This window comes from Lathamus discolor, chromosome 4 (genome assembly GCF_037157495.1).
Source record: "Lathamus discolor isolate bLatDis1 chromosome 4, bLatDis1.hap1, whole genome shotgun sequence".
In the NCBI taxonomy this organism is placed as follows: domain Eukaryota; kingdom Metazoa; phylum Chordata; class Aves; order Psittaciformes; family Psittacidae; genus Lathamus; species Lathamus discolor.
In genome coordinates, this window is record NC_088887.1 from 111,107,715 (window position 1) to 111,133,984 (window position 26,270).

Below are 26,270 nucleotides of genomic sequence, written 5' to 3' on the forward strand. Positions count from 1 at the left end.
GTCTTAATAACAAAATCCACAGCATTTCTGACAAGCTTAAATAAGATCCACTGCCCTAGAATGATGAAATTTATGTACTTCTTTCTTACAGCCAGATGAGCAAAAATAAAGCACACTGAGATTAAACAAACTTAAGAGCTCCTCAAGATATTGATCAGGTGAATAAAGAAGAGTAACTGTTAAAGAAAATGCCATTAAACCTACTAAGAAGGTATACAATTCCTCTTCCAGATTCTGGATTTTTATACTTACACCCATGATACCTACACTAATCCAGGTTTATTTGCCCAGGTCTTTTCTTATCTACTTCTGGTTTTGATCTGCTAGTGCCACTCGAGTACATCATACAAACTACCAAATATCACAGCAGGTTAGTCCTCGAGCAGAGGTCAAAAGAGATGCACAGATTTCTCAGTCTGGTTCTTGCTCCTGTGTGCCATGTTATCCTACACTGCACCACAAAACACAGCCTTTACTGAAGGAAGTCAAGAAAAAAAAAAAACAAACCCAAAATCATGTCTCTTCACATAGCAAGAAGTCGCTCTAAAAAACCATAACCAATTAAAATACAAGGTAAACGTCGTGGTTTAAACCACAACAGTAAGAAACACTTTACAGTTATTTTTGCAATATAAGACATTATGATCATCTATTATTCTTACTAAATGTGAAAGCAGTAATTACACAAGGGGTTGGAGGGTATTACTTAAATTTTTAAAGACATGAAACTTTCTCCCTCACCATTTCAATTTCTTATCTCTGTCAGATACAGACAGTGGAAAACTGTAGTGAGCACAAGAGCTGTGTGGCTACAGTTTTAGTGAAAGATCAAAAAGCTGAGTTCCAGTTTCAAGCCAGCACATAATTTCTCTGAAAGTGTAAAGACTTAAGAAAAAAAAAAAAAAAGAAAGAGGCATAAAAAATTCGGTGGGGAACAAACTGACCAAGTCTTTGAAATGCAAAGCAGGATAGAATGCACACAAGACACCAAAGATGGAAAAAGTAAATAGAAGGCTCTTCTAGATTTTAGTCTATGAAACAAGACTGAGAAGTTGACAATTAAAATATTTATGATCCTAACAAAGGAAAAAGGTACAAACACAAAGTATACAACCTCACTGCAGAGAAAAGACAGAAGGAAGAGTAAAAAGGCTGGCTAGATGAAATCAAAATGTTTACAGTGATCTCAAACTCAAGAAGTTTAAAGTAGGCCTGAAGACAAGTATAAAAACAGCACAAATACTAAGAGGATGAATACTAAGAGGAAAGGGACTCTTCATCAGGGAATCAGGGACTGTAGTGATAGGACAAGGGACAGTGGGTTCAGACTTAAAACAGGGGAGATTAAGGTTAGACATAAGGACAAAATTCTTCACTATGAGGGTGGTGAGACACTGCAACAGGTTGACCAAAGAAGTTCTGGATGCTCCATCCCTGGCAGTATTTAAGGCCAGTTTGAATGGGGCCTTGAGCAACCTGGTGTAGTGGGAGGTGTCCCCTCATGGCAGAGGGGGTGGAACCAGATCACCTTAAGGTCCTTTCCCACCCAAACCATTCTACAATTCTATGATTACATACATGGGACTATTCGGACAGACAAACCTAAAAGCTGAACACTTAAATGAATTACCGTAACTTATAAGCTTGCCTAACAGCTAAGAACCAGTAAGCTAGAACCAACTACGCAAACACTAGAAGGGGATTTTATGATATTGCCGGTCATTTTAACTAGGCTGTTTATTTCTTTTCTTACTCTGTGAGCACAGATCTCAAAGATAACCCCTTAGGAAGCAGCTTTTATCGTGTTACTCAGAACTGAATGCAATTAAGTAGTCTCAAGGTATTCTTAAAAATAATTTCAGTTTACAGCTTGCATCAAAAACTTTGAAGTTACAGACTCCTTACAAGTATGTACATAACAGTTTATCATTTCAGAGTAGCTTTTTGCTATATTTGAATGCTTTAAAATAGAGTATTTATTACTGCATAATTGAATTTTCCCTTGCTCTATTTGAACAATGAAAAAGAGATAAATTGTTAAAAGCTGTAAATTGACAGCCTGTGCTGATTAGAAAGGAATGGGATACTAACAGGCTCCACAGGGAGCTTATATTTAAAATTCAAAATTAAGGAAAAAGCCCAAATGCTAGCCTTTGGAACAGGTATTCTGGAAAAGAGAAGAAGTTCTCCTCTCTCCTGCCAAATTATGGAGCTATTTTAAAAGCTCTGTCTAAATGAAATACAAGTGCTGTTTGCAATTCAGAAAATACAAAACAAGCAAAGTGACAGAAGACTGGTTCTTGTGATTCTTACACAAAATAATAGGCTAACTAGAACAGCAAAACACTTTAATTGACAGTGATGTTTTAGAAACATAAAACCTTCAGAATGAATTTCAGAAGCTTGCAGAGTTAAACCCTGTTGGCAGTGAGCAATGCTCATTACCTTCTAACATGTGAGTTAGACTGTAAGACTCAAAATTCTTGAGAATCTAATATTACATGAATATGCACAAACCAGACCAGAAGACCTGAACAGAAGACCCAGAACACGAACCATGGGTTGCTGCAACTTCTTCATTAATTTATCAACTGATAAAACACGCCATGGTTGCAGTAATTGGGAAAGTGGCTAGAAGTAATCAATCTAAGCAATCTGTGGTTAAAACCTTTGAGGATGAAACTGGTTTGCAATCCACAAGTAATTACAAGGAATTTTTTTTTTCCAAAGATTTTAGTTAGCCTCTTATTAGTATGATGCTAAGACCATTTACACCTTATCCACACTAGGCTGACAATCCTATGTAAAGAATTCCTCTTCATGATGATGTTACAAATACTAATAATGGATGCTTTACAGATTAAAAAACTGGATCTTGGGGCAGGTTTTTCAAATCTATCATCAATCAAAATCCCCGACCTTGCTTATAATGACTCCAGTTCAGAATGTTACTTAAATGTATTTCTTATGGGCATATGTCTTAGTATCTTGGGAAAAGAATGAATTCTTGGGGTGATATTCTAAGAAAAAAAAAAAAAAAGGGGTGGGGGGGGTGGGGGGGGTGGAAGATCAGCCAGAGAGTTTTCCATCACATTAGCAAGAATGTGTTAAGAGATGCAGCCATGGATGTCTCTGGAGAAACACATCTAACTTGTATTATAAATAGAAGATGCATTTACTGGGAGGGAAATGAAATATTTGCCTTATTAAAATTGAATTGTTATTCTGGTACAAAAATACTGATTTGGATTTACATGGGTAAATACAAGCTAAAGAGCCTTTTTTACCATTTTCTTTGATAAGCTGTTCAAACAACCGCATTACTCAAGAATTTAAGAGCTTAGCTATCAAAGAAAGGTGAAATATTTATAACATGCATGAGATCAGATGTTTATTCAAATAAATTATTTTAATAAATATTTTAAGAAGGAAAAAGATGAAATTTGGAAAAAGAGACAATTTGTTTAGGCTGTGGTGGTTATACAACAGATCCTTTTAAAGCAATACAACACTTACAAGAAAATAAAGTATCTTATTTTAGTTCAATTTCTTTATTTCTTTACTTATATTGTCCACATTCAGTTGGGGGCTTTCTTCATTACTGTTGTGTTCTGTTGTGTGGCCTTTTTTTAACAGCAATGTCAGAAGAAAGCGTTAAGTAGGGTAGTTCTTTGACTCCATTTTCACTGTTTCAGAAAGAGTTGTCTCATATTTCAAGTTCACACATGTTCTAAACCAAACTATGTTTGACCAGAAAAGGTGTATTTATTTCACTAACTACTGTATATATAGTTTGCTACATAGAACTAGGATTCGTAAGTGCAGGTCACAAGTGCCTCTGAAATGGCATACCCTATACATGAAAAATATGTTAAAAAGTAAAACTAAACCTTAAATCTAAACCTAAAAAGGTTAGGTTTAGTACAGTCTTTTGTACAGATAGCATTGGCATCTACAGGTTTCCATCAGAATACTGTCTCTAGTATGTAAAATGACCATTTAGCCACATCTTTTATTTCCTGATCTTTAACTGATTCAGAAAGATCATGACAAATTAAAGGAATAGTATAGAACTAAAGAAAAAACAGGTAAGAGAAACAAGAATGGTAACAGGCATAAAAAACATACAAGGACAGATTAAAGAAATTGTAATTGTTTAATCTGCAAACGAAGAGAAAGAGGTAGCATGATAATGTTCAATTACATAAAAAATAGTTGCAAAGAGTAACAGAATAAAACATTTCCCATATATTCTTGGCACAGGACAAAGGAAATATTTCACTTAAATTACTTCCAAGGCTTATCAGACACTTGAAGAAAAGACGTTAATGGTAGGAACTGCTGCGTATAGATGAGATCACTTCAGGAAATTGTGAATACATTAATTGGCAAGTTAGACAAGCATCTGATAAGAATGATTTGTGCAGCTCATCCTGCCTTTGAGAAAGGAATGGAATAGGTAACCTCTGAAGTTCTTTTCCTTCTACAACACTACCAAAATAAAATGATCCCCCTTGCTTGTCCAGCTCCAGGCAACTCAAGCATTTCATTCCATCACAGTTTTCATAGGCTCATCACACAATATTCCTGTAGACAGAAAGTTGAATAACAGACAGACCATTAGTCACTTACTTGATTTCACTGACAGGTACTTTCTTCTGTGCCAACTGTTCCACCATACCCTTTTCTTCTGAGGGAAGCAATACTAACAAAGCCTCACCACCTTCTTTGTATCTGGTGAGGGGAATAAAAGAGAGACCTCAAGCAAACATGCAAACAACACAATTTTTATTAATGTTTTAATATCCAAGAATTTACATTTGCTTCCTTAGAAGCATCCCAAAGAGGCAAAAATCCTCACTCCACAAAACAAAAAGAGGTAAACCAGTTAAGTGACTTGATATCGCCACCTGAGCTTATTTCAAAATACATCTAGAGCTCTAAACAGCTGGTGCTAAGACATGATTCAGATTAGTGGATCTTTTCTTCCTTAGATGAGAAATATTAGTGTCAATCAAATGGCACTTGACCAAAGCTTACAATACTAGAAGATCAGGCTACTTGAATTCACCCTTTAGCAACAGGCAAATGTTAACACTTAGTAACAATTGATTCTCCTTTGCATATCCTACAAGCAAAGAAAGTAAAAGCTAGGAAAGGGTAGAGTGCCTTCATCCCAAACAACTACTTGCATATTCAACAAAGGCTACTCTTTTAACAGTTCACAAAGGCATCACTGAAAGAAAAGCATAAAATAAGGAGTTCATTTATTTACAAGAGCAGTTTTTTGGTGCAGAAGAAAAGATATAATCAGACCAATCCTGGAAGAACAGTATCTCAATCTAGTATTCACTCCTCAGTGCACATATCAGCTGTATCAGATGTAGCCGAGGTTGGTAATTACTCAAGATACAGGGTTGGCAAAGACAAAAAATCTTCTATTTTATTCTTAAAGCAACGTCCTGTCCTTTCTTTTTGTAAGAAAATGACAGGGCCTACTTTTAGCAACTTAATGAGATTCATTGAGTCAAAAAAAGACCCAACAGCATCAATAAACAAACAAGATAATGGGTTTAAGTCCTACTAAAGAAGCAGTAATGATCAGTTAGCATATATGCATTATCTAAGCCCTTATCTATCATAACACAGATACTGTTTCTTCATTTACATTTACAAACAGTTCTTGAGAGTACAGATTGATACGAAAATATTGCATGAAGTCCTCCACTACACTAAAAAAAGCCAATACAACAGAATTTCAGAAAGATGACAAAACTGAAAAGAATCCAACTCACAACCAACTGATGAGAGCAATGGGTGGGAGAGAGCAAATTAAGAGACCGGTAAATTACTATGTAAAGCAGCTCTAAACCAAAAAGAGATACAGGGAAGTCCCTAAGCAGCAGCAGATTGTAAGCCTATACGTAAACTTCTATGACTAAGTGCTCCACTTATTTGAAACAAAAAATTCTCTTTGTATTTTTTTTTCCCCCAATTTTTTAATTTTTATTATTTTTCAAGCTGGTAAAACTTTTCATCCATCCTCAGCATATCTGGTTTGTCCTTTCTGTCTTCCTATACGGAAAGTTAATGGTTTCTTTTATCGTTATTCCACTCAATCTATTGCCATTTTACAGATCTTCAGCTTCTGTTAGTCCATCACACACTCCCTTGTTGGGTCTTCACTGCAGTTGCATTCGCCCTTCTCCATCAAGAGAACCATTAAGGAAATGATACTACACCAAATACATAAACTGGCAGCAGAAGAGTAGGAGTTATTAGTTTTAGTTTGATATCACAGAGACCAAAGCTATGCCAGGATTGGTCACATAACTTTCCAATAAAAGCTCAGGAATGACAGAATGAAACACCAGTTCAGTCTTTGTTCATAGAAAAGGGAACGCAAGTGCTATTTAAGGAAGTCTTAGAGTCAAGACTCTTCGGCTGAAGAGAGGTTTTCAACTGAAGGCCAGAGAACACAGAAGGACGCTCTCAGGCACACCAAACGCAAATCATACCATTAAACGATGTAAGTCATTTCAGATGGAATACAGGGAGCCCACATTTCTCCAAGTATAAATAGTTGTCACTTGGCAAAAACAGTACTGCAGAACTGTTTGAAAACTATAAACACTATCTGTCACAGCATAGTAAGCAATGCAAATAGCAACAAAATCTGCAGTTAAAACACTCTGACAGCTTTTATTACAGCTCTCTGCTTCCATTTGATGATTTGAAAAATCACAACAAAATGCTCTTGGATGCTTCCCCCCACACCTCCCAGTGCTATACATGATGAGTTTAGGGACTGAATTTTAACGATAATTTTAAAAATTTTAGTAAATGTTTCCATCATGGGATTTTAGAACTTACATTCCAGACTTTCAGATTTTACACAGAAATCACATTGATACCACACACGATTTGTCTCTGCCACACACCAACACTGCGTAAGTTTACTGGTTATATATGGTTTGGTAAGAGTACCATAGAAATGGTAAGACATTTGGATTTTGTCCGAAAAACACTGCTTTAGGGATGTGGGTGACAGAGAGATACTGTATAAAAACTGTAACAACTTTATTTTAATCCATCTAATTAGCAGACCTAAAGTGTTCTTAATGCAGAAATACCAGCTTCCAAAATCTTTCTAAAAAAAAAAAAAAAAAAAAAAAAAAAGACTTCTAAAGAAACCCATATATAAGTTTGGTTTAAGACAACTTTTTGTCTTCACCAACAGCATAGGAGGCCATTAAGTCACTGCTGACCACACATCCCATGAATGTTTGCACCCTTCACATAATAATTAAGGTTGGGCATGACTTGCTTACATAGATCGAGTATACCGTCTAAGAAAGCTCTATGTATTTTAATCCAGCCACACTCTAGATAATACTTCCAAGAAGTGGGTGCCTGTCAGACACTGCCACTTGAACAAGCAATGAAATCCGGGAGAGCCACAGAACCTTAGAGGACTTTGCATTTTACAGCAAAAATTGATGATCCCAGTTCCAAGGCAGCTAATTATTCATCAAAAGAACCTAAGGTCTCAGAGCACTGTTGGAAAGAAGGATGAAAATATTCTCTTTAATCTACCCAAAGCTTGTATCATACAGGAAGACAGAGACAATGTTGCTGTCAATACCAGTCTCTCACCGATTTAAGAATATGGAGTAACACACAGCTCTGTTCTTCTCTTCAAAACAGATGACATGAAAGGAATGGATTTCCTAAAAGAGCTATGTGAATGTTCCAATATCTGGAAAGAACGTCTGTTTAGTGCCTTAATAAAAATCCTCCTCATTTGTCAAGACGACAAAAAAAGTCTTGATCATACTATATAAAAACCTACAAAGAATGTTTTTGCAGATTCTTTTAGTCAAAGGCATGCAGTGATTTGTGTAGTTTTGTTGCTTCTGGCATTTCTTACCCTGAAGTGCCTCACTTGGCATTCTTCAATTGTTGCTTTATTGTATTTACTTTATTCAGTGTGCAACATGCTATGAAAGTCCACTGTATTACAAATCTGGAAGAAACACCCATTAAGGGCCAGAGAGTGCAGATATCCTCTCTTGCAAGCCACAAAACCAAACTCGGGAATGATAAAATACAGCAAGTATCATTCTATATTAGTTTTACTCTGATAGGTTTTCCTCAGCACCCGTGAGATCACACTTAACACAGGATGCAGGACCAGATAAACCTTCAAGCTGACCCTCGAAAGGTGTTCTCGTGTGTTATGAGTGCTAAACACATTATATGTCAAGTCAAGTATTTTTCAGAAAGTACAAATTCAGAAGATGCAATTCTGAAGGCACATTCCATAGATGGTGTCCTGAACATAAAAAGGACATGGAACTGCTGGAACAAGTCCAGAGGAGGGCCACGAGGATGATCAGGGGACTGGAGCACCGCCCGTATGAAGACAGGCTGAGGAAGTTGGGGCTGTTCAGCCTGGAGAAGAGAAGGCTGCGTGGAGACCTCACAGCAGCCTTCCAGTACCTGAAGGGGGCCTATAGGGATGCTGGGGAGGGACTCTTCATCAGGGACTGTAGTGACAGGACAAGGGGTAAAGGGTTAAAACTTAAACAGGGGAAGTTTAGATTGGATACAAGGAGGAAATTCTTTCCTGTTAGGGTGGTGAGGCACTGGAATCGGTTGCCCAGGGAGGTTGTGAGTGCTCCATCCCTGGCAGTGTTCAAGGCCAGGTTGGATGAGGCCTTGTGTGGGATGGTTTAGTGTGAGGTGTCCCTGCCCATGGCAGGGGGGTTGGAACTAGATGATCTTGAGGTCCTTTCCAACCCTAACTATTCTATGATTCTATGATTCTATGATTCAGAAAAAGAAAATAAGCATTAAATTTTCTATCTATGGACAACAACTAATTCAATGTTTACATTGTCTTGCAAAGTCTTTATAAAGCGGAAATAGTACTAGAGCCAAGTAAAGAAACAATCACATTAAAACAAACAAAGACACAGAGGTTTCCAAACACCTATACTTTTTCATCTTTTGGCAACTACTAAGGAAAACAAAAAGCAACACTAAAAATTTCAAAGAGCCAATGCCTTCAGAAATTCAAAGGGACTGAAAGACATCTGGTAACTACTGATGCAGTGTAATCTTTTTCCTTGCCTACTTTGGAAACATTAGCTTTTTTACATGCCAGTATTTTAAATGTACTTGAACTTAAGGAGGAACAGTCTTTGCCCATTTTTATATTGTGCAATTTAATTAATTAAACCAGACAGTTTAATATTAACGGCATTCCTTAGGGCTAAATATGAAAATGAAATCATTATGAAATTGAGAAGGCTGAAAACCAAACCATCTTAAGTACCATCTGGGACGGTTTGTGTCTATCCCAGTGGACAGATTTTTCAAAAACAGCAAAATGTGAACCTATAAAAACGTAATTTTACTTGTATAGAGTATTATCTTATTTTTCAAAAAAGAAAAGAACAACCTAGTAATGTGGTAGTAAGAAAATTACGGTTTTAAAGATAACCTCAAAAAGAGGTTGCAGTGGAAATTTCAGTTTTCAAAAATGTTTTCTCTCTGTCTTTCATATCAAAAGCTTCTGTACCGGCAAACTTACAAAACTGGCATAAACAGTAAAGAACACTTAGGTCTTCTTTCTATCACAATGCCTAAAGCATCAGAGAAAAGAGCAACCCTCAGTATTCTAAGTATGTAGCTCTCCACTAAAGCCAACAAAAGAACATTTATAGTAGACAGATAAAATCTTTACACCTTTATGGATAAGAAGAGTCAAGCTCAGCTAGCGGAATTCTTCAGCACGACTGCTTCTGCAGATGAGATGACATTAGAAGAAGTTCTCCCCACTCTCTCCCACTGCAGCTTTCAAGTTGTCCATCATCACTAAACTCATGTATCTGTCCTAAGAGGCTAATTCACTCTGGCGACTTACTCACTACGTCTGCACCTCAACTGTGCTGGAGAAAAGTAAATTAAAAACCTCAAAGTAATCAAACGTTCTTGCATGTGTAGTAATTGATGATATTACTCATCTTGTCATCTCCTCAAGGTGATCAAGAAACCAGAGCAGGCACATATCTTTGCACTGTTAATTTGATAGTCTCTCAGGATATCACATACAACTCATTTCAACTCTATAGAAAAATGCATCTTGCTTGCAGAAAATCTTTCAGGAAAAAAACAAAACAAAGCAAAAATAAAAAATAAAATAAACACAGATGACAAAAAAAAAATTAAAAATGCATACTTCCAGTTCTTATTTTCTAGTGTCTGTTGGCTTCAATCCTTATAAAAAAGGCAAGTAAATTCTCTGCAACTCAATCTTTACTTAGAATCATAGAATAAACCAGGTTAGAAAAGACCTTTAAGATCATCAAGGCCAACCTTTACCCCAGCACTGCCATGTCCACCACTAAACCATGTCAATAAAGGCCTTATCTACATGGTTTTGGAACACTTTCAGTGACAGTGATTCCATCACTTCCCTGGGCAGCCTGTTCCAATGCCTGAGCACCATCTCTGTAAAGAAATTTTTTCTAACACCCAGTCTAAACCTTCCTTAGCACAATTTGAGGCAATTTCCTCTCATGCTACAATCTGGGAGAAGAGACCAGACACTTCCTCACTACATCCTCCTTTCAGGAAGTTGCAGAGAGTGATAAAGCCCACCGCTGAGCCTCCAGGATGCACAGCCCCAGCTCCTCCAGCTGCTCCTCATGAGACATGTTCTCCAGACCTCCACCAGCTTCGTTCCTCTTCTTTGAACCCAACTCCAGCACCTCAATGTCTTTCTTGCCATGAGGAGCCCAGAACTAAACACAGGATTCAAGGTGCGGCCTCACAAGTGCCAAGTACAGGGCACTGCCCTAATCCTGCTGGACACACTATGGTTGATACAGGCCACAATGCTGTTGGGCTCCTTGGCTGCCTGTGCACAAGCTGTCTAATGTTCAGCTGCTGCTCACCAACATCCCCAGGGCCTTTTCCATTAAGCAGCTTTTTCAGCCGCCCTTCCCCAAGCCTGTAGAATTGAATGGGACTGTTGTGACTCAAGTGCAGGACGTGGAACTTTGCCTTCCTGAACTTCATACCATTGGTCAGTGCCCATTGATCCAGGCTGTCCAGACTCCTCTGCTGACAGGCCTGTAGTTTCCACGGTCTTCCTTCCTGCCCTTTTTATAAAGAGGCATCACACTGGCCAACCTCCAATCTTCAGGGACCTGCCCACTAGACCAGAACTGCTGATAAATGGAGAGTGGTTTACTTAGAAGCAAGAAAGCTGTGACAAATCATTAGCACTTTAAAGCAAAGGGTAGGAATGATACATTTACACTGACTGCAGATGAGAAAAAGGATGCCTACAAACAAAGGCAAGCACCAAAGGCTGGACAAGAACAAAATGTAATAAATTATTTAGGACAATGTGGTAGTGGCTAAGTAGAAGCAAAGAAAAATAGTTTAAAATGTAAAGAACCCCATTTCCCTAACAGAGAAACACAAGAGTTGCCAACTAATTCCATACACAAAATCACAGTTGCCAACTAATTCCCCACACAAAAAAATAAACAAAGAAGCAACAAAAACCACTAAAATCAAGAGGATCATTTATTCACCAAGACAGAATCTATCTTAAACTTCTGCAATAAAATCACTCCGAACTGACAGCTGGAATGGCGCGTGAAGAAACTAATGGCATGGCGACGATTCAGCAAGGATAGGACAAGAAAAAAATCCTTTTCATGCAGGCCAAACAGACACTCAATTTTCGCTAATCTTAACCTGTCTTAACGTACCCTTGACCAGATCTAGCCAAAGGCTGCACACACCCCTCACTGATACTATTATAGCAAACAATATTACCATTATCAATAAAGGCAGTAGATGAAAACATAGCATGGTTATTAATCAACTCCACCTTGCCATGCAGCCAGAGTTGAGCTTGTTCTAACTACATTCAGAGTAATTTTACATTCTTGCTGCAACCATCAAAACATATAGTTCAGTCAAATGCACTGTATTTTATTTGTCAGTAACACGTGAGTCACAGTGATACCACGATAAAATAGGAATGTAAACCATCTGATTGATGGTCATCCAGCACCAGTATTTGTTCTGCTGTAGGGCAGACATCCAGTAGGGAAAAAAAAAAAAGTTATGGGAAAGCAATAGAGAGAACTATGAGGATACCCTGCACGGATATGCAGACCCTACAGGAAATGTTACACAGGTTGTCTTGAACAGATGTATTGCAACATATTTCCCTAACATTTGTATTTCAGAAGATACAAGTTGATGCCAAATTTCAAGAGAGTTAAAGGCAGTATTTCTGCTTTATTTGGCAAGAAAAAAATAATCTATTTTAAAAAATGGCAAAGGAGAAAATGGAGATGATGAGATACTCATAAAATTTGGAGATGGGTAGAAGATATAAAGATGCTTGCATTACAGTTTCCTGAACTGGAATTTCCCATTATAAAAAACTCATTATAGAGAAGGTGCTCATGTTTCTGAAGATATTTACCACACATGAACATGCAAGGAACCATAAGTATATATAACTTTTATGCTTCAGAGGTCACACATCTTCTCCTGTACTCGAAAAAAAAGTGGTTTGTTGCCTGGGGTTTTATTTTCGTCTGTAACTTCGTCAGGACTTTACCAAGCTGACTTTACTAAAGATCTAATTTTAGCCTAACTGGGCCAGGATGTATAGTATCAACATATGCTGTCATCTCATCTGTCAAAAGACAGAGAAGCAAGTAAGGTATCACTTGTGAGCTTAAATCAAAGCCGATTCCTAAAACGTCTCGCATTCCAGGAGAATGTTGCTTCCAAACCAGGAAGCAACCTTCAGATACATTAGTATTGCAGAAACTCTCCACAGTAGATCCCTTCAGAGGAAGGAAATCAACTTCTCAACTGTTTCTCACCCAGATCAAATTTGCTAGACTTAAAAAGTAACCAAAAGACTGCTTTCCTTAAAACATTAAGGTCAGCAAGTTAAGCATTTGGAGTAGCATCAAAACAAAGCCCACTAAATTTACCTGATTTTGCATGTGCCTTATGACACAGTGTAATTACATTACTTTCACTCTTCTGCTGGACCCTCTGGCAACCATGTGTGATGAACAAACTATTAATACAAAACTATTTAATAGTTACTTCCACTCTGAAGCCAAATTATTCACCACGTAAGATGATCATTTATTCACTGCACACTATTCACATCCTTTTCAACATAAATATTCTGGAGCACTTTATTTTGCAACAGTCATGTTCTTTAAACCTTTGCTTACAATTTTAGTTTCCATAAATAATCCAGAACAAGACAATTCCACAGCATGGAATAACTCACAAGTAAAAATCAAAAAGAAGCACAGATCCCTGCTTCTAGAGCAAAGATTTACCCCTTTAAAGACTGAAAGAATATGCCAGTGAAATTATATATGTATTTGTGAACGTACACGTTACTGCAAGTGAGACTTGAGGATGAGGGGGGGAAAAAAGTGGCACATTACAGTTCTTCATCTGTTGTAAGAAGTATTTGAAAAGAAAGAATCACCATCTGAGTATGCCAGTATACATCCAGCTTTTGTAAGGCAGTGACTTCTCAATCTATAGGTTAGCTAAAAAAATGAACAATTATGCTTAATATAATAGGGACTAGAAAAAAGTTAGTGAGTCAAGTTCTATTATTTCTGGCATGTAATTTTTATTTTAAGATTATTTTCAATTTGTTAATAAACTAACTACATTACTGAAGGAAAAAGCATTTCATTGATTCAGACGTTTGTATTGCACTCTCTTTATGTAAAGGAACAATAAGGCATCTATAAATATATATCCCAAGCATATCGAAACGGACAGTTTTATTCTGAGAAGTCCTATTTCAATCTGATATGCATATGAATAAATCTATTCACCCACACACTATCCTTCAACAAAGGAAAACTAATATCTATATCTACCCCTAAGGCCATCCACGGAAATACAATAATCCATAGTTTTGTTTTAAAATTCAACTGTTGAATCTTATTGTATAAGCTGCCATTTTTAAACATATTTCTTAAACAAAGTAACAACTTTAGATCTTTCATACTGGGCTCAAATTCAGGAAAACTTAGTTTCCAAGCATACTACCTTCCCAAGCCTTCTGATGGGATGAGGACTGGTGAAATCTAAGCTTCAAATCAAGAAAACACTATTTCCCCAAGCCCAGGAGCAGAAAGAGGTTTTTTCTCTCCCGTGCATCATACCTTCTTATGTTGCTAGATTTCTGTGTAACATGGTAATTTGTTACTCTGTTTTTACAAGTGACAAACAAGAACCAAATACAAATGTATGAAAATCAGAATTTCTATTCCATCTACATGATAAATGGTCTCTTTTTGTAATAGATACTCTTCTTTAAAACAAGAAATCCTTAACAAGAAATCTGTGTGCACTGCCAATACTGTGCTGTATCATCTACAGCAAGTCCTACCACAGCAGCCAACAAAAATTACAAGAGACCAGAAAGGGTGCTTGTTATTCACAGGTGAGCAAACGTTGCAGACAGCCTGTGTTCACTGCTGGTTCCTCAATTCAGACAGGAAGAAGAGCTCTTTCCTATGTGTTGTGAACAGCCTGACATCCCACAGAGCCAATACAGATAAAGTGAACTGACTTAATTTTTTTGATTTTTGCTTTAGCTCACTTCTAATGGTTTGTTCACTACTATTTCCCCATTGCACAGTCTTTAGAGTTCAGTATCCCCAAAATCTTACCAGTAAATATTGCTAAGTAGTAAGAGACTGGGGGGGGTGTTGTATTTTGCCTTTCTCTGATTGCTTGATACTCTTTTCCTTCTCCTGAATTTATGCCCATCCATACCTATTGCCAAGTTCCAAGAACAATGCAACTGGGTTTTATTCATACCACAAAACCACAATCCCTTTCATCCAGTCATAACTGGATAGGTGGTCCTTGTTTTCCAGGCAGACCTAGTCACAAGAAATAACAGGCAAGAATAGGCAGTGGCTCACCAACCTTATCATGCTAGTCTCAGAATAAAGTGAATTCAAAAGGCCTTGGGAGGCTGTTTGGTCCTCCAGCCTAGACTGTAAGCAATCAATTTTCCTCAGCAGCTGTGTCCACTCTACTACATTAAAATGTATGTGCTTATTTATTTCTTATTACAGCTTGCAGTATGGCTTCATGTCAGCAGGTAATAACCTTAGCCACTTATTATTTCAGTGTATCGGAGCATTCATATCATGCCATTATGAAGAGAATTCTAATGGATAATACAGTGCCAGCCAGTACGACTGCAGCACCACAGGCCACTGTCAGGAATGTAGCTAGGATACAGTGTTTAATTTTAGAGAATTTAATAATGTGAATTGCAAGTTAAATATGTGGTGTCAACAATTTCTTGTGACCTCCACCAGCAGCTATTTTTACTTAATTTGAGTTAGGACGATGACTTGACTGCAATATAATATGAGATGATCCAAATATTGCATTTATTTTTAAAGAATCATCAGTAAAAGCACTTCAGCGGGTCTTAAATATTAAAAATCAAACAAGGAGCTGCCATACTGACTGTACTGCTTATTCAGGACCCAAGACGTGTATCTTGGGGATACACTTCCCAATGCAAAAAAGGGGAAAAAAAAAAAAAAACAAACAAGTTTCCACCATTGAAAAAAAAATCCATTAAGTCCCTCATATTTTGAAACGCTTTATTGCCACTTGCAAGGATTATTCTAAAGGCTTATTAGTCTCACTTTCACACATAGATTGTTCAATTACTTAAATAGAGCCCCAACGAGCATGCTTCAAAGCACTCTTCATGACAGAGTAAGATCATTATACGACCTGCCCTTTTCACCTTTCCAAAATTTGATGTGTGTGTTTTGTTCAGTATTCACAAGGCATCAAAAAAATCTATAGATCTTTTAAGTCTTTATTTCATACTTCTTGGCTCTAACCATCACATCAGCTGGTACAAAGATGGTAGGCAAAACAGTACCTTCCTTTGGAAAGACAGAATTCATTGTGTCTTCAGAGCATAATTTACCGCAGGGAAAAAAGCACAAGTAGAGCTAGATGGAACACACATGCCTGTATGAACACTGCATTTACAAACAACAACAAAACTACAGCAGATTTCCAAAGTCAGTTTAAGCATCTAAGAAACCTAACCAACTACTCTGGATTAAGTACCATCAGAAGTCTGAGCCTGAGTCAGACCTAAATCCTATAAAGAAGTTCTGGACATACCACAGATAAAAACTACAGAGCAAAAAGATTTATTCTGCCTAACCTTCCACTGTCAGTGTCTAAAAAAATAAAGAAAAAAAGGTAGAAACTAACACTCCTGACAGAAAACTCACTAAAATCAAGCACTAGTTTTTAACAGTCTCCTCTGAAGGGAAAGAAGAGAAAAAAAAAACCAAAGCAGAAGGAGGAATGTAATGCTGGGAAAGAAATTAATTACTGAGACGTGCCAGGATACACGTACATCCAAAATACAAGATATTTACGCGCGAATAGAAGGCTTAAATAGACTGTTCAGTGTCTTTTCTACTCCTCAATGCAATCATGACTGAAAGAAAAACATCCCTAAATATGCTTTTTTCAGGCCATACAACTTACAAAACACATTCGGAAAACAGCAAGTATCGGTGTGCTTCAAAAATTATTATCTTCTGCTGCCCCCTCGTGGCACCGGAACTTGTTTCACAAAATTGATCAAAGAATATTTTTACCTGTAGGCTTCATAGGCTACAGAACAGAAGGCATCGACAGAAATTAAAAATCAGAAGGAATTAGTTTTGAAGACACTTGCTACAAGCAGGCCTTTTACTTGGAATTTATGAAACTAAAAACCCTAGGTAAACACTGTGATCCAGTATTTTAGATTACAGACTTTTCTAAGATATTGTGTGACAAAAATAGAGCCAAAATACTTATGGGCTTAGTCATGACACTGTCAGCATTTTAGAAATTCTGTTACTGAGCTAGTTAAGACTTTTAGTGAACACTTTAATAGCAGCTGGAAGAAAGAGTTTCCAACCACTCCAACTGTAGCGTATCTTTCAAGTTTAAAAAAAAAAAAAACAAAAAAAAAAAAACAGAAAAGAAACAACCCCAGACCACTCACGATGCCAATTCTGCTGTAAAGTAAAAGCATTTCTGGACAAATCCCAGATTTTCTTGATCTTACTTTACCATAAATCAAAAAATGCAGGAGTTGCAATTTCCGTTCTTTACCAGGATAAAATGCAAGTGAAACGTTACTTAGGGAACACGGTGGTCTTATCCACTTAAAAATCAATCATTTTCTTTCATCTTAGGTAAAGCTTTGAAAAACTGTAAAATGGATGTGGGAATACATCCATGATTATTAGTCAAAGCTTTTTCAGCCCCACCCACAAAACCATTTCTCTCCTGGCTTTCATATTTACTTCTGTACCACAAAATAATTTGATTTCAGAAGTAAACAGTACTTGGAATCCCAGGTTTAATTTCAGTTTAACAGTCTCTTAATTAGCTGAGAGATTTAATTTCGCTTTCATTCTATGCAATTATACACTCTCATAACCCATGAAAATTTGTCATTACCTCTAACCTCATTAATGAGGACTACTAAACTGCAGTTCAGTTCATTTTCATCAAGTTTCTATAAGAAACACAAGCTTCTCACACTAACTGTAGCTATTGAAAAACAAGTTTCCTATTCAACACTTGAGTTCACCGAGAAGTACACTCTCAATTACCCACATTTAAAACTGCATTAGCATATTTACTTAGTTTTAAGTAAATACTGTGCACTATTTAATATCTCCTTTGTTTTATTTTCAAATATTTATTTCATGCTGTTAAGTTCACTAAGCAAATCTCTCTCCCGGACTGCTTTACTTTGAGGACGAGTGAGCCTGTATGTTTCTCCAAAATGAAAGCCCAACGTAGGTATGTTGATCTTTGTATCAGATTAAGAAACAGAGATTACCCAATAAAGCTTTTCCTACAGAAGGAATTTGTTTTCAGTACCAGTCACCACCCTGCTAGCTCAAACAACTTGCTCAGATGTACTCCCAATTTCCTTAAGGTCTGGCTAGTGAGAAATTCACATAAAAGGAAATGTGAACAACAGCCCAGTGAAGCAAGGGGCAGGCGTCCTGCACAGTCCATGGCTTACAGCACAGACCCTCAGCCCCATTTTCTGTCTGAATCTGTCCCTCAAGCTATCACAGAAGGTTGTATTTAAAAAGCTACTTAAGATGGACCCTTAAGACTGCAAGGCTAAATCCTCCTCAGAGCGACATTTTATTAAAAGCATTAGGGAAAAGGGGGGGTTATTCATCTTTATGTAACTGCCTCCCCTCTCTAAAGCCACTTACAATACCTCTTCTCAGTGCCTAATGAGAATCAGGAAAAGGCCTGAGGATTACAACTCCAGGGAGGTGCTTTAACCCAGCAACACAGCTCGGGAAGAGCCCAAGCATCTGAGAAACTGTCAGTTAAACAGTGCCAAATATATTGTTTTCCCTTCCATGATGGATATGCCGGAATGACAATATTACAAGCCTGTGTGGAAGCCACACAGATTTGGGAATAAACAAAAATAAGTAAGAAACCCCACAAGCAACCACAAACCCCCAGAATTCTAACTAAGCCTATATGCATTTCTCTCAACTGGCCTGCATGAGATTATATCTAGATTTGAATTTAGCCAAATAGCTACACATAACATTTGCAGGGTTTGTTAATAGATGGGTTTGGGTTTTTTTCCAAAAGCACTTAAAAATTTACTATTTCTTTCTAATATAACAGATAAGAAAATAGCACAGAATAGGACACAGCAGAAATGTTATTAACTACAATTAAAACATGGCTAGAATTTCCACATTCTGGAAGAGGGCTGGAAGGTACACACTCCTGTAACAGTCACCAAAATTTAAAGCCATCTGATCAAGGAAGACAGATTCCAAAACTCTACAGTGCAGAGTGCTGATGTTCTACTCCAAGCAACTGCTCTGTCATTAGGTTTGACAACCGCCTATATGGCACACCCTACTACAAACTAAATTATGTACAAGATAGAATGCCAAGTCTTACATTTCATTCTTCAGATAATTGTGTAAGGTTTTTGATCTACTGAATTACATGCAATAACAGCTCCTGTTTCTCTTAAAAATCTGCTTCAGAGATCAAGAACCAGGTTTTTCAACAGTGTATCTGGGTAACTCCCTTCTGTCATAAAGGCTTAACCACAAACATTTTAACTAAAGCTATCCCAAAGAATGTAATTTTACGAACTACTTAGAAAATTAAAAATTTAACCTGTCATTAACATTGATTCCTTCCTTCCCAAGTTAAATAAGGAAGGTTTATTTCCATTCTTTTGAAGAGTCTTCAATGACACAACGAAATTGGATCCACAGTCTAAAACCTAATTTATCTATAAAAGATGGTGGCAATACAAGCTTTTCCACTCACAGACATGCTCAACTCAGCCTTTGAGGCAATCTTGCCAAGTGCAAATGATTTTTACTTCCTCACTATTAATTTTCCCTGATCAGATTAAACAACTAAGGGTACATTTTCTGCCTGCTGTAATGTGTCCCTGAAGCTTCACCAAGAAGTGATTAAGCCAAACCATTACTTTTATGTAACTAAAAGGGTTTTCTGGTGATAACAGCCTGCCTTTCTTTCCAAATTTTCTCTTGATTTTTTTTTCAAATGAGTCTTTACCCAATTATCCATCCCTATAGTGATAAAGTTTTAAACATTAAAATATTTATGAGAAGTGAAAACAAACCTGGCTGTTCTTCCTACTCTGTGGATGTATGTGTTTGCATCTTCTGGACAATCAAACTGAATAACCCAGTTCACTGCTGGAAAATCTGTATAAAGAAAAAAAATAGGACAAAATTTAAGCTCGCTATACTCAAAATCCTACTCAAGAGCATCATATTATATTGAAGTATTAATTCCTGTAACAACCATCACTTAGACCAATTTACAAATATTGGGTGCAACCTCTGAACTGAAAATTAATTGCATGTATTAGCATATCATAAACAGTCATTCTCTTCAAAGAAAGCTAAAATTAATGCTGTCTTCATTTCCTAAATTATGACAGTGCACTGTATGGAACATAATTTCACACTTGACAAGAACAGACATGCTTTGTGTCACACAGACGATAAAACACCATTACATTTAATAATTAAATAACAGTATCTGACCCACTTTTCACCTACAGGATTATTATTCTACACCACTGGGTTAGATGTGGCGAGACAGCTCTACCTCAGCTGTCCACATATAAAAATATCATAGCCCCTCTCAAAGACAGGAAGGTGTACTGAAGCCTCACAAACAAGTCAACATTGAATATGGAGGATATCATTAACAAGAATTTTCTACCTGCTGCACTCACCCAGCAGCAGTGTGTTCTGCAGTGGAGTAAGTTTCTGTTACTTCCCAAACAAGCCTGCAGCCATGCTGTAGTCCATTATTAAACCTAAACTCTAAACCCAAATAACCACACCCACAATAGATCCTCACCAGTGAGATTTCAGCAATGTAGAAACTATGAGAAACAGTTTCCATTTCTGCCTTCAGTTTCTAGAGCACCTTCCTTCCCTCCATAGATTACTGATGACAAAACCTTACATTTGGACAACAGGGTTTGCAATCTGAAAGAAGACTGCATAGACTCCTGAAAATAGTCTTGTGTCATACCTCAATGCCACCAAGTACTAAGGAAAAAAAAAAAAAAAAAAGACGAAAAAAAAAGTCCAAAGTGTTCACTAAAAATATAAAGAACTAAATGAGAATTCAGCAGGTAATGACCAGAGGAAGAAACTCAAGCCAAAACAGGTCCTATAAATACTCTTGCTTTTTCCCCTCATCTGTTTTTCCACCTCCTTAAGAATACATTCCTATAATGCCATTCACAGTTCAGACATTAAAACTTCTTCAGGTTTTCATTTCCACATACTGGTAGGTTAGTAATTTTTCATATCCTTTGGAATAACTCCCAGGATACAGGCACATAAGAAATACTTAAAACTGATGAAACCTTGCCTTATAGCATGTAGTGGTAAATACATCACTATTAACTTTTTCCCTTGTTCCAGATACTTGTCACGGAACATGGCTAGAACAACTAGATCATCTACAGACTTAAATAAGAAAAGATAGCTACCACTGACTATCTTACTAAAAGAAGTAATTTCAAGACTATGTAGACTTTTTTTGACAAAAAGAAAAAATAAACACAAATGAAGTGGGCCTCTTAGTAAAGAAACAGCAAAACTCTTAAGAAGAGCGTCTTTTACAAGACACCCTGATGAGCTCTTAAGCAAACTACAGCTTCATGTCTTACAAATCATGTTGGTCTTCAGAGCATAAAGTCTGATAAAAATCTCAATAGAGTCAGATCATCACTTTATGAAAGCTATTGCTTCTGTGGGTACATACCCAGACCACGAGCTGCAATATCTGTAGCAAAAAGTACTGCTGCTTTTTTCCGAACAAAACAAGTGTAGACTTCCATTCTCTTCATCTGCTGCTGCTTGCCATGGAGCGCCAGTACAGGAAGACCAGGCTGAAGCTTACAGAACACTCGGAATAGATACTGAACCTATCCAACAAACCAAGGAAAAATAAAATTTACCATGCAATGTTAAACTTGTTAAGATCGTATCCAGTATCTAGCAAATGACTTAGCACATCAAATGAAATACATTTTTCTCCACCCTGGAGACCAGGGATGCTATGGAGGAAGGAGGGAAATAGCCATACCTCTTTACAGCTTGCAAAAAACACAATGCTCTTCTTTTTCAAGTGACTTCTCAGGAAAGAGTATAACATGTTTACTTTCTGCTGAAGCTCACAAACAACGTAGTTCTGATCCAAAGTCGCTGGCGTACTAAAAAAGAATAAACACATTCAGATATCGTTAGTTTCCAAAACATTCAAATGAGAAACAAGGGAAGAGACTGTACAACCATATAGTATCTACAGAGCCGCCTGACCTTTCTTTTGTGTCAAAGGTGTCTGGCAAATACCCAGAAAAAGGAGAAAAGAAAATGAGGCAGGATGGAAAGTTCTCCCACTTTGAGGAACACGTCTTAGCAGTACCGCTATAAAGCCACTCTTGAAAGAAAAATCAATTCCCTCACTAAAAGCCAATGAGGAGGGGTGGACAGCTTTTAATATTACTTCTAAATTCATTTACTACTAGCAAGGCAAACTCCTTCCACAGCTAAGCAGCAACATTCAGATTGCCTTGACTTAAATTCAGTTTTGTCTTAGTCCTATTAAAGCATCATTTGTGCCTAAGGCAATGTCAAAGCACAGTTTAATCATGTACAAAAAAAAAAGAGCATTGATGTACTTCTACTGACTACACCAACATGCAAAAAGTGACCTTTTAAAGCTCTGAACTGTCATCTTAACTCTCCATTCTTTAGAAAATAAGGGGTTTTTATTTTATCTGTCATATTTGCCCTAGAAATACATAAAAAGGCTCATCTCTACAGTCCCTCTGCTTCATCCTAAACATCCTAAACAGTTTTCAAAATCCCTTCACCAAGGATGGCCACCTGAGAGGATGAAATCACAAGACACTGCTCCAGTTTCTATTCTACTGTTGAATACAGATTTTGCCACAGCACCTTTCACTTTGTAAACCTTTCAGAGAAAAGTGTTTTCATAAGGTAATAACCTACTACACATACAGGCAGTACATTCTAAAACAAACACTTTTTTTTATTTAGCTTATTATCTAATTGCACTCCCCCAAATACTTAAAAAAATTAAATATACTTAAATATAGTCTTCACAAAAAATATGAGATCTGAGAAAGATGTATAGTCAGTCCTCAAAATGAAGACTACATACTACGCTTGCACACCCTCTTCTGATAAGAGGATATTAACCATACATTTTTTTTTTTAGCAATCATGCTTATTTAAGATGCCTTTGATAGCACTGCTGATTAAAAAAAAAAATGGTATTTGCAGTACAATGCAGAGATAATCAAATCAAATAAGCTGTCTCAAGATTCAGCCTGGTTCTGCTGTTCATTTTGCTGTTTGCATTTCCCGTTTGCTCTTGGGAAAGCCATGTATATCACTGTGCTTCACCTTCCTGCATTTTACAAATTGAAATATATGCTTATGTCATAGAAGAGTAGAAAAAGAATCTTACACGTTCATATGCAATTCTACACCTAGATGATTGAGCTCACATGAATGCAAATCATTAGATTATATTCTTTATTTAGATTTCAAAAGAAAAAATATGACAAAAAGCAACATGTAAGTTTTTCATTTAGTGACACAGATTTTTTGAGCTTGGCAGACCATTTCTAGCAAAGGCCTCCTATTCTGATCCAAATTATATAGCAGGACAGATTTATTCCGTGTGCACAGAGCTGGAGTCCTCAATGTGCACAGCAAACCCAGCGTGTAAGGAAGGCACAAGACTCAATATAAACTAATGCTTTTCCTTGGATAGCCAGATTTATCAAGAGCACACAGAACTGTACTTGTGCAACACGTGGTGGTTCTGCACAGTAAGTATGCACATAGAATCACAGAATCATAGAATAGTTAGGGTCGGAAAGGATCTTAAGATCATCTAGTTCCAACCCCCCTGCCATGGGCAGGGACACCTCACACTAAACTGTCTTGCCCAAGGCTTCGTCCAACCTGCAGGATTCAAGAAAGCCATACAACAACAAAAAAGAGCAATTCAGAAATGAGTGCTGCTAGAGCCAGGACAGTACTCCATTCAGGCTATAAATCACTGTGGAGCTTGCTTTCAGTCTGAGAAGCTGTCTGAGGAGCCACAAGAGTAGTGCAAGTTCAGCCTCCCTGTAACAATTCAGCCAGAAATAGCACCCTCTTATGTGTAAAATCCTTGCTTTCAGAAAAGCATACAACGGGATCAGACACTGTAGGAAGGAGGAGGAAGCCGATCATAACTTCTGATTTACGAAACTGACAGTCAGAGAAGCGGTTAAGTAGGATCATCATTTGTTTAATCCCTCCAGGAAACATACCTGAATTTGGCTTTCTCATGAACCCAAACATATTCTGGATCCTTCAGACTCAGCCGTGCAAGATCCTTCACTGATTTTGTTTGTGTTGCTGAAAAAAGCAAGGTCTGGCGTTTCTTAGGTAGATTTTCAATGATTGCATTCATTGTATCAGCAAACCCCATGTCTAGAATTCTATCAGCTTCATCAAGAACTGAATTGAGAGAGTTGAGAAAATCTGGGTTGAGCTTTATTCATTTGAAAAAAAATAATACATTAAATTCATACAGTGCAAAATTCTATGCCTACTTGAATTGCAAAGATTAACAGGATTCTCTTTGTTTATTCATGCATTCCATAAAATGTTTTTTTAAAAAGACAGCAATAAAAATCAAAGCATTTCCCATAATCTGTGCACTACAGCCCTCAGTTTCACACACTTTCACACACTGATGCACGAAAGATAAGCATTTCAAGTAAACAGTTCAGTAATTTGCATACTGACTGCAAATTACAAACTCCCTGTTCTATTAGTGAAACAGAAGCATAGAATATAAAACAGTGCTGCAGCATTCATGACAGAGCAAAACAGACTCTCCTGTAACTAAACTGAATTTACCATTGAAACACAGGGTATAAACAGAGTAGCTCAGAAACAAAGCTTTAAGAAAAGAGCCTAGGTTTAATGCAATTCTTGTCTAACTGCCATGAATTGTACTAAGTGTAGCAAGCATAATTTCACATTTTATCAGCTTCATTAGCTTCTTAATTGCTTCCAAGCTCCTCAAGCTATGCTAAAGATTAGACAGTTCTTAGTGGCAGGCAAACCATTTCATTACACTGATTATTTTATTCAGGTTAGAAAGATGAAAAGAAACAATGTTAATAATGCTAATAAAACAATGAAAGGAGCAACAATCTGTCTTAACATTCAGAGGAAAGAGTTTTTTAGAACTGGCCCAAAATACACACATTGCAATAGGCATTCCATATAGTTAATTATGTCAGGAAAACTATGAGAGCCATAGCCACAACGGAGAGGCCAGCACTAGCCAAGGCCTATCTAAAGGATTATATGGGACACTACATTTAGTTTTGGGTTCCTTACTACTTGTTCACCTACTTGTTATTATCATTCTAATGATGATGATACCATTTCAGATATCATGAAACACGTTCAGCAACTCTTCAGAGAAAGTACATGTAAAAAACAGGGGTTTGTTGTCTTCTATTTGAATTTGTACACACGCGAACTTAAAAGCCATTTAATCTACATACCACAACCAAAATTTTACCCAAAGTGCTCAACATAATTATGAACTGTTACAAAATATTTCTGACTACTTTCAAGTACTTAAAAAGACTTACTCAACATTTGCAGATCAGATGCATAGAAATAGGAAGTCTCATCCATGTGCTGCAAAAGCCGTCCTGGAGTGCAAATTAGCATATTTATGTGGTGGATTCTTTCAGACTCTTCTTTCAGATCCTGAAAAGAAGTTAAACCAGCTTAGCCCTTGTTGTTCACACTAGAAGTCCAGTACCAGAGATGGTCAGGTCAGCTTAACTTCTTCATAGTTTTCAGAAAGAATGGTGAAGACTTTCTCTTTCTAGAGATACCACAATTTTTTCAGCATGCTCACACCCGTGGCTTGAGCAAGAAGTATTTCAGAATGATCTAAATTAACAGGATAGTCTCCTCAAAGGCTTGGCAAGAAGGTCCATCCAGTTACGTAACCTGGAAAGACTGTAACTATGCAAAAGCTTCAAAAGACACAGGGTACACAGACAATCAAAATGAGCAGGTGGCTGATAGTTTCCCATTAACTCCTCTCTTCCCCGACTTTTCATTTCCAGAGTTTCCTTCCTAAACTAGCACTTAATATAGTGCTCATTTACGCTTCCATACAGCAAGCTCCAAGAGAGGACACACCTTTCCTCCAATGATAAGGCCAGCTGAGAACTCATGATTCTTTCCCACTTTACGCAGAACCTTGAAGGTTTGATATGCCAGCTCCCGGGTAGGCGATATTATCAAAACTCCCAGTCCATCAGCTGAAGTCCACTGGTGGCGATACAGGAGTTCCAAAGCCTCAAAAAAAATTACCGTATTCTCATTATAAAAATCTCAGAAGGAAAATGCGTAACAAGAGATTTGTAACAAAAATATCATTAAAAAACTATAAAGCCACACTAATTAATGACTTAAAGAAACGTCGGTATACAC

At 37.2% G+C, this 26,270-nt stretch overlaps 1 protein-coding gene across 1 annotated transcript in view; it reads right to left on the reverse strand.

Annotated features, from left to right (window-relative positions):
* Positions 1 to 26,270, reverse strand: part of DDX10 (DEAD-box helicase 10) — a 169,317-nt gene that overhangs the window by 135,402 nt on the left and 7,645 nt on the right. The window contains exons 4-10 of the mRNA XM_065678640.1: positions 25,977 to 26,135; positions 25,412 to 25,532; positions 24,068 to 24,257; positions 21,802 to 21,928; positions 21,478 to 21,640; positions 19,808 to 19,892; positions 4,633 to 4,734 (exon numbers count right to left, since the gene is read on the reverse strand). Of these exons, the coding sequence (XP_065534712.1) occupies positions 4,633 to 4,734; positions 19,808 to 19,892; positions 21,478 to 21,640; positions 21,802 to 21,928; positions 24,068 to 24,257; positions 25,412 to 25,532; positions 25,977 to 26,135 (947 nt within the window). The remainder of the gene's footprint in view (positions 1 to 4,632; positions 4,735 to 19,807; positions 19,893 to 21,477; positions 21,641 to 21,801; positions 21,929 to 24,067; positions 24,258 to 25,411; positions 25,533 to 25,976; positions 26,136 to 26,270) is intronic.